Source organism: Callospermophilus lateralis, chromosome 12, assembly GCF_048772815.1.
Source record: "Callospermophilus lateralis isolate mCalLat2 chromosome 12, mCalLat2.hap1, whole genome shotgun sequence".
Taxonomy (NCBI): Eukaryota; Metazoa; Chordata; class Mammalia; order Rodentia; family Sciuridae; genus Callospermophilus; species Callospermophilus lateralis.
This window is the reverse complement of record NC_135316.1, coordinates 74439252-74457986: the sequence shown is the minus strand read 5'-3', so window position 1 is coordinate 74457986 and position 18735 is coordinate 74439252. Positions and strand designations below refer to the sequence as shown.

The 18735-nt window shown below is 33.8% G+C and overlaps 1 protein-coding gene across 1 annotated transcript in view; it reads left to right on the top strand.

The window, feature by feature from the left end:
• Kpna3 (karyopherin subunit alpha 3) overlaps positions 1 to 18735 on the top strand; it is an 80864-nt gene that overhangs the window by 39318 nt on the left and 22811 nt on the right. The window contains exons 2-6 of the mRNA XM_076872065.1: positions 4183 to 4227; positions 17709 to 17798; positions 17990 to 18019; positions 18106 to 18158; positions 18286 to 18381. Of these exons, the coding sequence (XP_076728180.1) occupies positions 4183 to 4227; positions 17709 to 17798; positions 17990 to 18019; positions 18106 to 18158; positions 18286 to 18381 (314 nt within the window). The remainder of the gene's footprint in view (positions 1 to 4182; positions 4228 to 17708; positions 17799 to 17989; positions 18020 to 18105; positions 18159 to 18285; positions 18382 to 18735) is intronic.

Genomic DNA, 18735 nt, shown 5'->3' with positions numbered 1-18735 from the left:
CGCTATTACAGACCAGGGATGCCAAGAAACTGCTTGTATATCTCATGGCACATATATGCAAGAATTCCTATAGGGTTTATACCTTGGAGTAGAGCTGTGATGTCATTTGGGTATTTTTCTACTTCACTGGATTTTGCCGAATTGTTTCCCAAAAGTGGTTATTCTGTTTGACAGTTTACCAGTTGTTCTACATCTTAATTACTAATTTTTGGTAATAAAGTAAATGCAAAATGGTATCTCAATGTGGTCATAATTTGAATTTGCCTAATTAGGTTGACCACCTTTTTATGTCAGCTATAATTTTATGATGTAAAAAACGTATTTTTGATCTTCCTACATATTTTTCTATTGTCTCTTATTGATGTATAGGAGAACTTGATGTATTTTGGGTAGTCACTATTTGTTATTTAAATATCTTTCCAGTTTGATTGTGTGGAATCTTAAAGAATAGAAGTCCTTTGAACTTTAGATAAGGGCAAAGGAGAGGGAGGGAAAGGGAGGAGACCTGGGGGTAGGAAAGATGGTAGAATGAGATAATCATTACCCTCAGTACATGTATGAAGACATGAATGGTATGACTCTACTTTGTGTACAAAGACTTGAAAAATTGTGCTCTATAAGTGTAATATAAGTTGAATTGCATTCTGCTGTCATAAAATAAAAATTTAAAAAAATAGAAGTCCTTAATTTTGATGGCATTGCTCTTTTGTTTCTGCACTTTTTGTGTTCTACTTCAGAAATCTTTCTCCATTCAGGGATCATAAAAATATTTTACTTTAAAAAATTAAAGTGTTGCTTTCGAAGTCTTCAATCCATCTGGAGTTGATTTTTCTGTATGGGTTAGGGTTAGGGTTAGAGTTAGGGTCTCCAGTTTCTTTTTCTTCTCATTATGAGTTATTGGCCCAGTACCATTTACTTAATAGTCTTTTCCCCAGTGGTTTGCAATGCCACCTCTGTCATACCAAGTATCCATGTGTTTGGGTTTTAGGTTTGTTTAGAGGTCTTTCTTATTGGTGAATTTATTTTCTACTTTTAGATATATATTTGTTATATATCCTTAAAAGTAAAAGATTTTTATTATAGATAAAATTAACAGTAGTAACTCCATTAAATGTCCAGTGTTCGCATTTCCCTAGTTGTGTTCTATATATAAAGCTTGTGTGTATATAAAACCTATAGTTTTTGTTTAGATCAGTTGCCAGTTAATGTCTATTTGTTGTGACTAATTGATATCTTAAACCTCTGTTCATATATAGATTTCTTCTTTGTTTCTCAAACTGCCTATTCACCCTTTTTGCCTTGTTGCTTTTGTTTTAAGAGAAATAGAGTTATGATAGATTTTGCTGATTGCCATGCCAGTGTTGTTTAGTATGTCTCTCTGTTCCCATGTTTCCTAAAAAATGATTATTAGATATTTATTCTTATTTACTTATTCAAATATAATTCTTATATAGTTCATTCATTTAAAGTATATAACTGAATGATTTTTAGTATATTTGTAGAAATGTGGAACCATTTTCTGTCTATAGATTTGCCTACTCTGGACATTCACAGAGATGAAATCATATAATATGGGATCCATTGTGACTGTTTTTTTTCACATGGCCTGTATTCAAGGTTCTTGCATGTTACTAGTATGGGTGAGCACTTCATTCCTTTTTGTCACTAAATATTTTACTCTGTGGATATACTATTCTGTATCTGTCCTTGTCAACTGATGGACATTTGGGTTGTTTTCACCTTTTGGCTATTGTTGCTGTGTTGCTGTGAACATTTGTGTGTATGTTTTTGAACAGATATAGGTTTTTATATCTTGTAGATGTATGCCTAAGGGTAGAATTGCTGTATTATGGTAACTCAGTGTTTAACTTTTGAAAAACTGTCAGATTGTTTTCCAGAATATCTAAACCAATCCCATCATCTGAGGGTTTTAACGCCACCCCTCCACCACGCCCCCTTAGTATTTATTTCTAAGGCCTTAGTCATATCACCTTTTTGATTTCCAACATTGGTAAATGTATGTCCTCTTTTTGTTTCTTTTTGTCTTGTGTCAGTTTTACTGATTTTTTTGAGTGGGGGCGGGTCCTGGGAATTGAACTCGGGCACCTGACCACTGAGCCACATCCCCAGCCCTGTTTTGTATTTTATTTAGAGATAGGGTCTCAGTGAGTTGCTTAGTGCCTCATTTTTTTGCTGAGGCTGGCTTTGAACTCTCAATTCTTCTGCCTCAGCCTCCCGAGCGCTGCTGGGATTAACAGGTGTGCGCTACTGTGTCCAGCTGATTGTGGACCCCCCCCCCACCCACCCACCCTCAGAGAGACAGATTTTTGTTTCATTATTTTTTCCCCTTTCCTGTTTAAAATTCCATCAATTTCTGTTCTTTATTACTTCCTTCTTCTTCTTTTGGGTTTATTTTGCTTTTTAATTCTGGTTTTAGAGCATGTCAAAATATCAGTTAACCTCTTTCAATCTATTTTCTTTTTTCTTTAAAGAGGGGGAGAGAGAGAGAGAGAGAGAATTTTAATATTTATTTTTTAGTTATTGGTGGACACAACATCTTTGTTTTGTATGTGGTGCTGAGGATCGAACCCGGGCCGCACGCATGCCAGGCGAACGCGCAACCACTTGAGCCACATCCCTAGCCCCTCAATATATTTTCTTCAATTATATTTTTAGTCGTAGATGGACACAATATCTTTATTTGTTTATTTTTATGTGGTGTTAAGGATCAAAACCAGTGCCTCATGCATGCAAGGCAAGTACTCTACCACTGAGCTACTGCCCTAGCCCCTTTCAATCTATTTTTGTCTTTATATCTAAAGGAGTCACTTGTAAGTAGTATGTAGTTAGATCAGTTTTAAAATCAGTTCTTCCAATCTTTAGCTTTGATTGGAAGATTAAATAGTGGCAAATTAAATCTGGCAGTGTAATAAAAAGACTGTAAGCATATAGTTTTTATTTTAGAAGTGTAAGGAAAATATGTATAATAAAAGAATCTAGTGTATCAGTATGTTAGAAGGAGGTTATATAATCATTTTAGTGGTTTCTGTTTAAGACATACAAGATAGAGGCTCTTAATAAACTTGGAAGGATACTACTTCATTTTGGTACAAAATATCTGTCTAAAACTTATTTTCATTTTCATGTGTTTTTAAAGTTAAGGCAACGTGTTACTTTTTAAAAGCATGAATAGTTAAGAGAGAGAATTGAACAGCACTGGCTGTTGGGGTGAGAGGTAGGGGAACAATAGAATTCATTGGTTGCAAGCATCAAAAACCAGCTCTGAATAATGACATAAGCAAAACCATCATTTGTTAATGTGAGGTAGCTCATAGAATGAGAATTGGGGAGTAGAGAAAGCCAAGGATATAGCATTATTCACTCACATCCAGGTCCAGATTCTTTCTTTGGAATTTAATGGCCCTTTTTGTCTCCCTTGCCTACTTTGCTTCAGATTCAAGAGTTATTGGGGAGTTTTGTTGGTATTTTTGTGTCTCATATCCTGATTTAGCTAGGAGAAAGTAAGGTACTTTAGGTTTCATGAAGACAGTACATACTGGGGAGAAAGAATATGGTTCTCCAAAGAAAACTTCATGCAGTTAGAACAAGAGAATCGATACTAGCTACGAAGCCCCCAAATTCCATCTTACACAGAATTCAAAAATAGATATTGAGGGGCTGGGGATGTGGCTCAAGCGGTAGCGCGCTCGCCTGGTGTGCGTGCAGCCCAGGTTCGATCCTCAGCACCACGTACAAACAAAGATGTTGTGTCCGCCGAGAACTAATAAATAAATATTAAAAATTCTCTCTCTCTCTCTCTCTCTCTCTCTCTCCCACTCTCTTTATAAAAAAAAATAGATATTGAGTAAAACTGAGTGTTTTGGGTTTTTATGTAATTTTAGTTCATCATTTAAAATCTAACAATGGTTAGTTCTTAATTGTTTATTTTTTTAGTTGTTAATGGAACTTTGTTTTATTTATTTATATGTGGTGCTGAGAATTGAACCCAGTGCCTCACATGTGGTAGGCAAGTATTCTACCACTGAGCTACAATCCCAGCCCCGGTTAGTTCTCAATTCTTAAGATTAAATTGCTTCTAAAAAATTTAAATCTCAAACATCTGAGACCATACCAACAGTATCAATATTTTGGGACTTAAGTAATCTTTATTTTTCTTTTTAGACCATGCGAAGACACAGAAATGAGGTGACAGTTGAACTGCGGAAGGTAAGAGAATTATGCCTTTAAAGAAAACAAGTTAAATGGTTTTTCTGATGTTAGAATTCTGTTTAACTTGAATAATGAAAATACTGTGACAAATTAGTGGTCATCCCTAAATAAAAACAGCATAAAAACACATCATTAATTTGCAGTGGTATATACTCAGAATATTTTCTGTTTATCAAGTGTACTAGGTACTGTGGGTAGTACTTTATCATCATTGAAACTTTCAAAGATCTGATGAAGTTGGATACTTTTCCTTCATATCCTCTTTCTCTGGGCTATGTACTACTAGCTAGGATTCCTCTTCCCTTTCCCAAATAAAACTTCCACATACTTGTTAAAGATATTTTAGGAAAATAGAAGTAGGAAAAACCTTGTATCTTACGAGTCAGATGCAACTGCTGTTAAAATACTCTCTTCCATTATTTTAAGAGTTACTGTCATCAAATTTTCCTGCTTAACCCACTTTATTTAAAGCAAATATTTAAATTGCCAATCAAGAAGATATACATAATGAATTCCCTCTAGATACATGTACTTTCTAAGAATAAATTCAAAATTTATTTCAGACCCTGATGTTAGTCTTAGATTAGATTCTTGTCCTGATCTAATTCACTTCTAAAACTCTTTCCTATATTAAATTACCATCTTGGAACTTTCAGTTTTAAATAAAAGAAATGTCTTAATTCTGAAAGTGTGTACCCTTTCAGAATCTCTAGAACCTATTTTAAAATTTATTTATTTTTTATTTTTTCTTTAGACCCTTTAAAATCTCTAAAACTTTAAAAAGTAACAGTACCGTTTGCCAGATGAATCCATTGATGAGGTTAGAACCTTCATAATTTTGTTACCTCCCAAAGGCCCCAACTCTGAAAACTATTGCATTGGGGACATTTCAGGTACAAACCATAATACAGGCTGAGGTTTTTAAAATTGGAAATTCAAAGGATTTTGTCTGAATAAACATTTATTTTAACATAACTTAAAATACGAAAAATAAATTAGAATTAGCTTCCCCCCTCCAAATATTGACATACTCAAGTTTTAAAGTTTTGCCCAACATCAACATTTTACTAATTGGTATAGTATATAGTTTCTGAATTCCATTCTTCTATACCCCTTCCCACTTATTTTATTAAATTTGAAAATACTTGCTAATTGCAGTATCCTGTTAAAAACTTCTCTTTCCCCCTATCCCTTCCATTCCCCCAGCCCCTGCTACTCACTGCCCTCTTCTGACTTGAACCCAGGGGTACTCTACCACTAGGCTACATACCTAGTCTTTTTTTTCTAAATTTTTATTTAATATTTTTAAAAAATTATTCAGGGTTTTGCTAAAGTTTGCTGAAGCTGACCTTGAACTTGGAATCCTTCTGCCTCATCCTCCTGAGTCACTTGAGATTGCAGACATTGCAGGCGTACATAACTGTGCCCTGCCCAGCTAACTTCTTAATTCTTATACGGACATAATAGTGTTTTTAAAGTCATATTTGCAAGTTCTTTCAGAATCTTGGGTCATTTGGACCAGAGAAATGAAGTAAGCCTTAGCTTAGTGAAGTAAGATGAGCTCCTTGGCAGTCTTAACACTTTGGACTTAGCTTCTTCTTTTTTTAATATTACACATACAAAAAAGGCCACACATCTTGAGTATACAACTAGATGAAGAATTTTTGTAAAATGAACACATCATGTTACCAGCTCCTAGATTAAGAAAGAGAATACTCTCTGTACTACAGAACCTCTTCCTAGGCACCACCAACCCTTGAGTCAACCATTATCTTGATTCCTAATACCATGGATTATTTTGCATATTTTAAATTTTATATAGGTAGAATGATGTGTTCTTTTGCATCTGGTTTTCATTCATCAAATGAAGATCATTCTCCTTAACAGAGGCAGTGGGAGTAAAATTGGAATTAATTATTCATTAATTGCCATCTGTTAACATGATACCATCTCTCCCCACCCCATATAGATCTTTATTTTCTCTTTTCAAACTTGCATTACAACTTTAAAAACTTTTGTATTAGTTCTGGCATATACAGAAGCCTCTCCTTATTTTAAGCTTTTTAGCCCTTCTAATATGCTTATAAATCTAAGGTATTTATTTATATTTGGTTATTTGTTCCTACTTCTATAGTTATATTAGCTTCTGTTTATAATAGTTAAAATTTATGGAATTTAAATTCTTACTTGTTAAAGTACATCTTTTTTTTTTTTTAAGCAAAAGGAAAAAGAAAGTTTATTGTTTTGCTAGCAAAGGAGAAACACAAGGGACTCCTGTTTCAAAGGCTGTGATTCTGCCCATCAACAGGAACAGGAGGTTTTTTTAAAGAGGTGATTCAAAGGCTAAATTTCACATGTTCTCTTGGAGTTGTAATTCACTTAATTTGGGAGATGGTCATTTCTTTGATCTTCTGGTACCATCCCCAAAGTCTGGATTACTTCTTCTGTGGTGTACGTGTGCTAAAGGACAGATAAATCTGCCTAGGTGGGGAAGAAAAGTAATTCTTTTTCCCCTGAAGTTAGAGATGGGAAGAGATTAGGGAAGAGCAGGGAGAGATGAAGAAAAAGAAACCTGTCCATTAAAAAAATCAGTTGCAATGACAGAGCAGCAAGGGCTGTATTCAAAGCATAAAGTGGACCACGGTTATATTTCCCCACTATCAATTTCTCCATTTCATTTCTGTGGAAAAATGGGCCATGACATCTCCAAATTGCTTCCTGCTGAAAGGCGATGAGATTGAGGTCCTTGTTCTCTATCAGGTGGGGCTTAGACAATTAAGAGCATTCAGCATGAGAGCAGACCATAGAGTACATCTTCTAAAATATTCACTTTGGTTTCCTTAGAAGCGTTTTCTTTTTTCTGGATAACATTATATCTATTCCAATTAGTATGATTAGATTCCTGAATATCCTTATAGAAGGATTAAAAATGAAATGAACTTAAGAATTCTCAAGCAGTTACGTATTTCACATTTAAGAATTCCCTACTTAAGAATTCTCTACTTATTTCACATTTAAGAATTCCCCTAAGTAGAGAATTCTTGAAACAAAATCTAGATTTCAGACAAAGCTTAATTGATTTTGATGATTCTGAAAAAATGTGAAGAGCCCTTCAAGAGAAGATTTCTTTACTCTTTATGGTCAGTGTCTGTCTCTGTTTCAAGTCTTACTGGCTCTGTAGCTCCATTGAGGAGGGAATGAGTATTATATCCTGATACTGAGATTCTTGAAAATAGAAGAAAAGGAAGCTAGTTCCCAGAGTTTCACTGATGAGCTCTATCCATTTAAGGAATGTGAAGTGGGGAATGTCATCTGCTGTTTGATAACTCACTTCCCCTTGGGAAGTTGCTTTGAATATTTCATCTTCTATTAGATTTCAATTCTGTGAGATTACTTCTGTAGATAAAGGAATAACCACATCCACTATTCATCTGTCCCCTGCAAATGATTCACACGTTTCTCCCCTATATATTTCAGAATGCCCACTAAAGTTCTAGGCATATAGTTGGTACTCAATAAATGCTATTATCCAATAATTAAATTGAATCATTATCTTTTGAAATTTGTACTTTTAGCCGAGCACAGTGGTATATGCCTGTAATCCCAGTGGCTCAGGAGGCTGAGGCAAGAGGATCATTAGTTCAAAATCAGTCTCAGCAACTTAGTGAAACCCTGTCTCAAAATGAAAAGTAAAAAACAGGCTGGGGATGTGGCTCAATGGTTGAATGTCCCTGGATTCAATCCCTGGTATAAAATAAATAAATACATAATTTTAAAAATTGTACTTGATTCCTCATCTGTGAATTTGTGCCCAAGGTAAAACAAGGCACCATTTCTTTTATCAAGTTCTTTTAGCGGGCTAGGATTGTAGCTCAGTGGTAGGGCTCTCGCCTCGCTCGAATAAGACCCTGGGTTCGATCCTTGGCACCACATAAAAATAAATAAATAAGGTAAAGGTATTGTGTCCAACTACAACTAAAAATAAATAAATAAAAAATTTTTTTAAGTTCTTTTAGAGACACATAAATAGAAAGATACCCCATGTTCATTGATTGGAAGACCTAATATTGTTAAAATAGACCTAAAATACCCCAAGTGATCTACAGATTTAAAGCATGTTTGATCAAAATTCCATTGCCTTTTTCCAAGAAATAGAAAATCAATTCTAAAATTCATATGAAACCACAAAGACCCTGAATATAACCAAAGCAATCTTAAGCAAATGAACAAAGCCAGAGGCATCACACTCTTTGAAAATCTACTGTAAAAGTATAGTAATCAAAGCAACACGGAAGTAACATAAAATCAGGCATGTAGGCCCATGGAACAGAATGAAGAGCAGAGAAATAAATTCGCACATTCATAGTCAACTGATTTGCAACAAAGGTGCCATTTTCAATAATGGGGAAAGAAATGTCTCTTCAATAAATGATGTCAAGAAAACTGGGTATCTATATGTGAAAGGATGAAATTAGACCCTTACCTCATATAATATACAAAAATCAGTTCAAAATGAGGTAAAGATTTAAACAAACGACCTGAACCTTTGACATTACTAGAAGAAAACACCAGGGAAGAGCTCCATGACATTGGTTTGGGCAGTTTTTCCCTGGATATAACCCAAAAAAACATGAAATGAAAGCAAAAGTAGATGAGATTACATCAGACTTAAAAGCTACCCAGCAAAGGAAGTAATCAACAGAGTGAAGAGACAATATGAAATGGAAGGAAATATTCCTAAGCCATACATCTGATAAAGGGTTAAAATCCAAAATGTAAAGAACTTAGTTCAATAGCAAGAAACCAAATTACCTGACCAAAATCTGGACAAAGGTCCTGGATAAACATATCTTAAAATGAAAAAAAAAAAATTAAACAAAAAGCATACAGATGGCCACAGGTATATAGAAAATCAAGACTACAATCAAGTACCACCTCATACCTTATAGTGTTGGTGAGGATATGAAAAAAAGGGCACCCTTACACATGGTTTAAGAATATAAATGAAGAACAGTCTTTATGGAAAACAGGGTGATCCATCAGTACCACTGCTGGGAATATGTATTTCCCATGGAAAAAGCAAAGGAAGTGAAATCAATGTGCCAAAGGAGGTACCTGTACACTCATGTTCATTGCAGGATTATTCACAATAGCTTAGATATGGGATCAACCTAAGCATTCATCAACAGATGGATGAATGGACAAAATGTGGTATATATGCACAACTCAGCCACTTAAAAAGGAGGAAAGCCTGTCATTTTCAACAACATAGGTCAATCTGGAGGCCATTCATTATATTAAGTGAAATGTGCCAGACACAGATAAATGATCTCACTTATTTGTGGAATCTAAAATAATTGAACTCATAGGAGTATAGAGTAGAATGATGGTTACCAAGGATTATAGGGCATGGGGTGAGATATTGGCTAAAGGATATGAATTGCCAGTTAGATAGGAGAAATAAGTCTAAGAGATCTATTGTCAGAAAATGTTGGCTATATTTAATAATGATATGTCCTTAATAATTCTACTGAGATTTTAAGCATTTTCACCTCAAAAAACAAGCTTGCCAAAAGATAAGGAGTTTGTGTCAGAGTGTAAATCAATGGTGAAAATAAGCTTATAACAAATAGTTTGAAGACTACCAGCCAATCAGAGGGCCACATTTTGAATAACACTGATAATGATAAAAATTGAGAATGAGATCTAGTCTACTAATATATGTACTATTTACCTGACCTCTGACTCTTTCTGTATAGTTCTTATTTTCTTTTACCTCTTTGCTCCCTTCCTTTCCTATTTAGTTAGCTAGGCTTTTATGCCTCAGCACTTCCACAGATGTTTGCAGTCCTGTTCATATCACATTGTAGACAGAGTTACGTAGGAATTAAGTAACTTACCTTAAGTCACAGGCTGATAAGTGGCAATTCTCTTAACCATTATGCTATAATGCTCAGTGTAAATGTTTACTGAGTGAATAGTTATTTATATATGTTGACTATCAGTCCAAAACCTGTTATTGGCATTTTCAACTTTGGCACATTATGTTAAACTTAAGGTAATTTTCTTTTCAGTCAGACTGTTAGTACTAAAGATGAGACACATTGATCTTACTTTAAAAAAGTAATACCACTGAAGTATCTCATTTGGCTAATCAGATCCAGTACTTATTTTAGTTGTATGACTTTTTAGTAAAATATCTCTTTTTAAAAGTAAATTCTGCGTATCAACAGATTAAAGGAGAAAAATCATATAGTCATTAGTGGAAGAAAAACATTTGACAAAATCAAGTACTCGTTTGTCATAAAAATCACTCTGCCTTTTAGGAGTGGGAAGAATTACATCATTTTGATAATGAGCACTGTGAGTGTGTCTTAATGATGAAAGACTGAATGCTTTCCCCTAAGATTTGGAAACAAGGCAGGCATTCTCAACTGCTGTTATTCAGTATAGAGCTGGAGGTTCTAGACAGTATCTTAAGTCAAGAAAAACAAATTTTAAAAAGGCATATAGTTTGAAAAAGAAGAAATGAAATGGCCCCTATGTGCAGATGACATGAGTATCAATATAGAATATCCCAAGAGGGGGCTGGGGTTGTAGCTTAGTGTTTAGAGTGCTTGCCTAGCACATGTGAGGCACTGGGTTCAATTCCCAGCACTACATAAAACTAAACAAAGAAAATAATGTAGTTGTATTATGTCCATCTACAACTAAAAATATTTTTTAAAAAATCCCAAGAAATCTATGAAAAAGCTCCTAAAATCTAATAAGAGAGTTTAGCAAGGTTACAGAACAAAGAAACACACACAAAGCCAATCATTTATATGTAATAACTAAAAATTTAAAATATAATTCCATTTATAGTCATTTCAAAGAAGAAAAAAATACTTTTGTATACAGTAACACAATGTATGGGATTTGTATACTGATTACAAAATGTTAATGAAAGAAATCAAACCAGACTTATAAAACTTGTACATGGGGGCGCTGGGGTTGTGGCTCTATGGTAGAGCGCTCATCTAGCACATGCGGGGCATAGGTTTGATCCTCAGCACCACATAAATAAATAAAGGTATTGTGTCCAACTACAACTAAAAAAAGGAAAAAAAAAAAAAAAACCCAAAAACTTGCACATGGATATTTATAGCAGCTTTATTTGTAATAGCCAAAATTTAGAAATAAAGCAAGTGAGCTTTAATGAGCAAATTGTTAAACTGTGATGAGGATTGAACCCAGTGCCTCACATGTGCAAGGCAAGCGCTTTGCCACTGAGCCACAATCCCAGCCCCCACAATTAAATGATTCTGCAAACTGGGCTTGATGGTACATACCTGTAATTTCAGCAGCTCCAGAGACTGAGGCAGTAGGGTTGCAAATTTGAGGCCAACCTCAGCAATTTAGCAGGACCCTGTCTCAAAAAGGGCTGGGGGTGTACTTGAGTGGTAAAGCACCCCAGGGTTCAATCTCCAGTACAAAAACAAACAGACAACAAGAAGAAAAAACTTACGGGTGGAAGGAATATTTTTGTAACCAGCCAGCAATAATGTCATTTCACAAGTGTTAATATTAAGTGGACAGTCTGTCTTGTGAGCATTTTATTTACCTTTCTGTAAGCAGTTAGATGGAACTGGAGTTATGCTGCTACTTTAAAAAAGTCAAATGCATTTAAGAAAACAGTCTCTGAAGCCATTATGTGGGTTTGAGTCTTTTTTGTTTTTTTTAGATTCTTTTAGTTGTTGATAAACCTTTATGTTATTCATTTATTTATATGTGGTGCTGAGAATCAAACCCAGTGCCTTACACATATGATTCAAGTACTCTACAGTAAGTCTCAACTCCAGTCCCTGGGTTCAAGCCCTTTTTTTGTAAATGGTGCTTAGGATCAAATGCAGTGCCTCACATATGCTAGGCAAGTGCTCTAATGCTGAGTTACAACCCCAGGGTTCATGTCTTAACTCTGATATTTCCCTTTTATGTAATTTAATTTAACCAGGTTTCTTATGTCTCCTTTTAGTCATCTGCAAGAATAAGGATTTTGGTTTTAGGGGAACTAAAACTAAGGATTTAAGGTGAGGGTTATTCCTATATAAAAACAGATTTATTACTTATTTCAGATTTTAGTGAAACTGATAGGTAAAAGTATCTGTCCTTTTTAAGGTATTTGAGTACTGGGGATTGAATCCAGCGATGCTTTGCCACTGAGCTTCATCTTCAGTCCTTTCTGTGTTTTATTTTGAGACAGGGTCTCTCTAAATTGAGTCTGGCCTCAAATTTATATCCTCCAGCCTTAGCCTCCTGAGTTACTGGGATTACAGGCATCTGCCATCATGCCTGATTCCTTTTAAGATTTATGTGAAGTGACTGCTTTCTTGTTTCACAAATTTAAGTGTAGAATTGCAGGCTACTTTTTCAAGATGGAAAGAGAAATTTGGGAATGAAAAAGAAATACTTTATCTGTAAATTAATAAACATACAGAACTTATTAACTGAGTATTGGGAGTATTAGGTTGAGACATAGAAATTTCTATCTAATCTTTTTTGACCTATTAAGTGGCAATTTGTTGTGCTTTAATATAGTAGAAAATAAAATCTGAAAATAATTAGATAAGTATAGTACATGGTTAATAGATTTATAATGAATTTTTAAAGGAACTCAAGAAATGATCTAATTTATATGGGTGTTTGAGAATAGGTGGGTGATAAAATTGAGCTAGTATACATACCCCCTGAACTCCCCTACACATGACAAAAGAAAGAACTATTTTTTATGGGTGCATAATATATTGTAATACAACTTTCAGGAGGGCAAAAATCTCTAGGGTGTGTCAAGTGAATGGATAATTCAAGTTGTTAATAGTGGTTTTTTGTTTGTTTGTTTAGTTTCTTGGTTGTTGCTACTATTGTTCTAAGTGCTGCTAAGGATTGAACCCAGGGCCTTGCACATACCTGGCATGTGATATAGTACAGCTACACATTTAGCCTCAAATTACTAGTTTTGGTGAAGTTTCCTTTAATGATTAATCATATCATGTTACCTTTGCTTGGCTTGTACATGTCTTCATTAGGAGAAAAGTATGGGAGCAGGGATTGTTTCTCAGTGGTAGAGCACTTGTGCAGCATGTGTGAAGTACTGAGATTGATTCTCAGCACACATTATAAAGAAATAAAATAAAGGTCCATTGGCAACCAAAAGATATTTAAAAAGAGAGAGAGAGAGAGTAAAGTATGGTTCTTATGCCTTAGATATTTTGGCCTAGGTTGATTTCAGTTTAAATGCAGAGGTTATCTAATTGTTGATAAAAGAAACATCTTACTAAGAAGCTATAGTATATGCCTAATAATTTTCCCAGATACATATAAAATAAACATTGGTAAAATTAGGACAAATTTGTCAAAGGTGTAATCACTGTGGGAGACTTCCTTCTTAGTAATGAATAGATTAAACATACAGTTATAGAAGATAGCTTAATTCACACATTTTTGTTTTAGAATCATATAAAACTGTATACATAGTTGGAAACTGATTTTGTGATAATATAAAACTGTAGTTTCTAAACTATTCCCCGAGGTACTGTTGGATACCACATTGAACAAAAGGGCCCTTGGGACATTATAAAATTTTAAAGAAATACAGTGACAGATATCATAGAACTGTTAGATCTTAGATAGTTGAACATTTAAAGCACTATGTATTTCTTTCAATCACATATTCTATCTAAGAGTGAAGTCATTTTCTTCTTTGAATTTATGTTTTTCTTTTTGCCAGAAAAAGACTTATCTACATCATAAACTGCCATGTACTTCCTTTAGCCTACAATGTGGACTGAGAAAGTTTGAGAACCTCTGGCACAAGGCAGATGTCTGTTAGTTTCAGTGTATTATGTAGAACATGTGCTCTGACCACAATGTGATTAATTTGCAAATCAGAGAGGAAGACAGTTACAAAAACCTCATAGTTTTAAAAGTTTTAAAGCATTTCTGAATACTTTGGGAATCAAAAAAATTCATGTCAGAACATGTAGTTAAAGTGGTAGGTACTTACTTGATAGGAGAAATTCATAGCAAGTAGAGAAGAAACAAGTGATGTCAGGAATTTTTAAAGGTGCATTAATCTAATTATAACATGTATTTTAAAACATGAGTGCATCAGTAGTTCTTACTGTTTAATAATAAACCATTTCAAAACTTAGCATCCTGAAATAGCCATTTTACTCACTGAACAGTTCCCTGGGTTGGCAGAAGTTTTTTGGGTCTAAGAAAATTCAGCTCTTTTCTTCTGGGTTCCTTTCTTGTCTCTGGTCCATTGATAGATTGTTTGGTGACTAGATGATGTAGAATGATCTTCTGTATCTGGCTCTTGACTGGGACTTCAGTTATCCTCCACATAACTTCATCCTCCACTGATTCTGTATTGTTCACATGATGGTTTCAGAAAAAGAATAGCAAGGGAGAGGGTATTCCCTGACAGAAGGTATTCAAGTACTTGGCAGTTTATGATGTTTCTTCTTGCTTAATTGTCTCATTGCCAAAACAAGTCACATAGGTTTGCGTAGAGCTATACTACACAAAGGTGTGGGTATGGAAAGAGGAATTATTGTCTGTGTGTGTGTGTGTGTGTGTGTGTGCACGCGCGCATGTTACTGGGGATTGAACCCAGGGCCTTGTGCATACGAGGCAAGCACTCTACCAACTGAGCTATATCCCCAATTATTGTCACATTTATAAGGAGTCTACCATAATTTGAATATGAGCAACTTTGTGCCGACAAATTTGAAAACTACACTGAAGTGGTCAGATTTCTAGGAGAGGGGAAAAAAAATACCCAGTAGATTCAAGAACATGAAAAATTCGAATATATCTAAAAACAGTTAAAGGGATTTTTATCAGACGCTTAAAGTGTAGCTTCTCCCAACCCTCCTGCAAAAGAAAATTAGTAGTTTTACAAGTTGAGTTTCAGCAGATATCCAAGGAACAGATAATTTTTGCTTTATTAAATGATTTCAGAAGAAGCGAAAAGAGAACATTTCATCTTATGAAACTAGCACAACCATGACCCCAAGCACCAGACCAAGATGCTTACCAGCCAGTTCAGTTGAAAAAATAGGGGAAGAAAAATCCTAAATAAAATACTTATAAATTGAATTCAACATTTACTTAAAAACAATCCAAAAGATTATTCCAGAACTTTCAAGGATAATTTAACATTAGAAAAGTAACTGTTTACTACATTTACAGGTGAAAAGGAAAAATTTTGTGCCTACTTCATTAAATTCCAAAGAAGTTCAATTTAATAAAACTAAAAACACATTTGTGTCTTAGAAGGGAAAAAAATTAAACAAATTGGGAAAGAAAGGAGCTTTCATACCAAACAAAGGCTGTGTACTAAAAATGATATCACACTTCATTCATAGAGATAAAATGCTGTTCCTAGAATCAGGAATTGTGTATGTAGAAGGCATTAATTGTGTTTGTGCTTTATGTTACTTCCATGCTTGAATGATGGAGTAAGTTTCCTGAGAGGCCTTCGGAAACTTGATTGTTTAGGTTCTGGAAAAGTTAGAGAACAAAGAATGAAAATAGTAGGGATTAGGATTAGAATAATTTGGGTTGGGGGTTAGTTTGCTGATAAGTTTTGTTGAACCCTTTAAATTGAATTAAATCAAAGAGAAGTTTAGATTACTGTATATATAATAGATTTTAAAATTAGATATTACAGAATACTGTGTGTTGTATGTTTTAAAAATAATCTTTGAGACAATTTCATATTTGTAGTTTGAAATTTAAAGTTGCAAGAATGATACAAAAAAATACCATTATATTCTTCACTTGGCACCCAGTTCCTTGGATTTTTATTATTTTTCCATATTTGCCTTATTCTTCCTTTTTATATACTTGTATAAATTAATACTAGTTAATAAACTAAATGAATATTATAAACTAATAGTTAATATATATGTATGTGTATATATGTGGTTTTTTTCTTTGAACCAAATTATGGGCATGATGTCCCATTGTCCTTAATGTATCAATTGATATTTTATAAAAGGAGATACTTTCCCCTGTGACCACAGTACATTTATTGAATTAACATAGGTCATATTTTGTTATCTAGCCCACAAACCTGACTCGGATTTTACAAATTGTTCCATAATGGACTTTACAATCAGAGATCCAATCCAAGATCAGACATAGTACTTCATTGTCATGTTTCTTTGGTTTCCTTCAGTCTGGTACTGTTCTTCAGTTTTTATCTTTCATGATTACATCTTTAAAGAGTATAGGCCTCCTTTTTGTAGAACAGCAGATTAGTTTTTTACTTTTCTGAAATTAATTATAGATTTTAGCAGGAATACAATAGAGTAATAATGTTTTTCTCGGTGCACTAAACCAGGGGCACACAGTGTTGATTTGTCTTTTACTGTACATTTTTTTCACTTGGTCAAGAATGACATCTGTCAAGTTTTCCAATTGTAAATTAATAAGTATTCTATGTGAAGTCATTTGAGACTATGTAAAAACATCAATGTATGGATTTGAATATTTATGAGACACTTTAATTTAAAAATAGTTAATTTGGAATGGGTTATTTGGGTAATTACTAAAGAAGTGTGCTGTGAAGGGCTGGGGTTGAAGCTCAGCAGTAGAGTGCTTGCCTCACACAGGTAAGGCACTGGGTTCGATCCTCAGCACCACATAAAAATAAAGACAGAAAAAAAGAAGTGTGCTGTGATATAAGTGGGAATGAATGATAAGTGTATTTATAGTCATTAATGTGTTTAATCATACTTGCTTATACATAGCACAAAAATTGGTGTCATGCAGAATAGTCATTACAGTTCAGATACATGTGTTTAGTTTTAATTTTCTACTTGATCTGAATTTTGCCATGAACATTTAATATCAATAATGTTATAACCACTTTTATAAGTAGTATATTGACACTAGAAGTATCTTTTGTATAAAACAGTATAGTTATCATTACAAACAATTAAAGTCTCATAAAATGTAGAAATGTATTTGCTAGTGGAGAATTCTTATTTATAAAAGCTATATACTAAGAGTTTAAATCTGAAATGATGGCAAGTTAAGTGGCATTCGTGTTAACGAATTCCCATTTCCTACACCTCCAGCAAATATACACACATCTTAACATTTGAGCCTTGAGATCTTTCTTTTTAAGCTGAATTAATAAGCTGCTTCAGGCACCTGTTATCAACAAGTAGATAAAACTGGGACACCAGCCAAGGTATGTAGCTCAGTGGTAGAGTATTTGCCTAACATGTGTAAAGCCCTAGGTTCCATTCCCAGCACTGAAAAGAAAGAAAAAGAAAACTGGCATATTAAAATGTATTTCCTACATGCTTAAGAGTATAGTATCTTCAAATTTATAATTGCTGAATAAAGTTGAAATAATTTTAATGACTTTTCATTAACAATAGCCCTCATGAGTTCTTAAGCCTTTATCGGTTACCTTCCAGAACAAAAGAGATGAACACTTATTGAAAAAGAGAAATGTTCCCCAAGAAGAAAGTTTAGAAGATTCAGATGTTGATGCTGATTTTAAAGCAGTAAGTTACCTTATTCTTATAAAGTATATTTAAAATAATTTTTATAGTAACCCGGAGAACTTTATTTTTAACACAAGACCAATTTTATAATGACACGGCATGTTAATTCTAACTTTAACAGATAGCTATTTAATGAATCTAGTTTTGCTAATGAAATATCCTGAACTATCTTTTTTTTTTTTCTTTTTCAGCAAAATGTAACACTAGAAGCTATATTGCAGGTATATTATTAATTTAATATTATCAATTTGGAGTGTTTTTAAATAGATTCTTTTCAAATTTCTGAAATTGACATTTGGTTTTACAGAATGCCACAAGTGATAACCCAGTGGTCCAGTTGAGTGCTGTCCAGGCAGCAAGGTAAACATTAATTTATCCAGAGAAAGAGTTATAGCTCTATTGTCTTAGCTGATAGACTAGGAGGAGTACATTATTATTGCTGTTCATAATTTGAAAATTATGACATTTCTTGTATTTCTTTTTATAGAAAACTATTATCCAGTGACAGAAACCCACCAATTGATGACCTCATAAAATCTGGGATTTTACCAATTTTAGTTAAATGTCTAGAAAGGGATGATAAGTAAGTATGGATTTAATTCCCTATTTGCTTTTTTCCAGTTAACTTAAGATTTTGGATTGTTATCTAACCAAACAGTTCAGTTTGGTTTTGCATTTGTTATGTTTTTAATTGTCATGCCTTTTTATAGTAGTTTTCTAATTCTTTCTTCATATTCAGCAGACCAAAAGTACTTTTCTGTAATATATATTTTCTATAAAATCTATATTTTATAGAAAATATTTAGTTCCTGGGTATTTGCTTACTTTAAATCTATCTTGAAGACTGTAAAGTCTTTTTTTGTTATGGTTTTTTATTAGTAATATTTTAAAACAACCCAAATAGTATTTGAGTCACCCTTTGCTTATGAGTCTATAT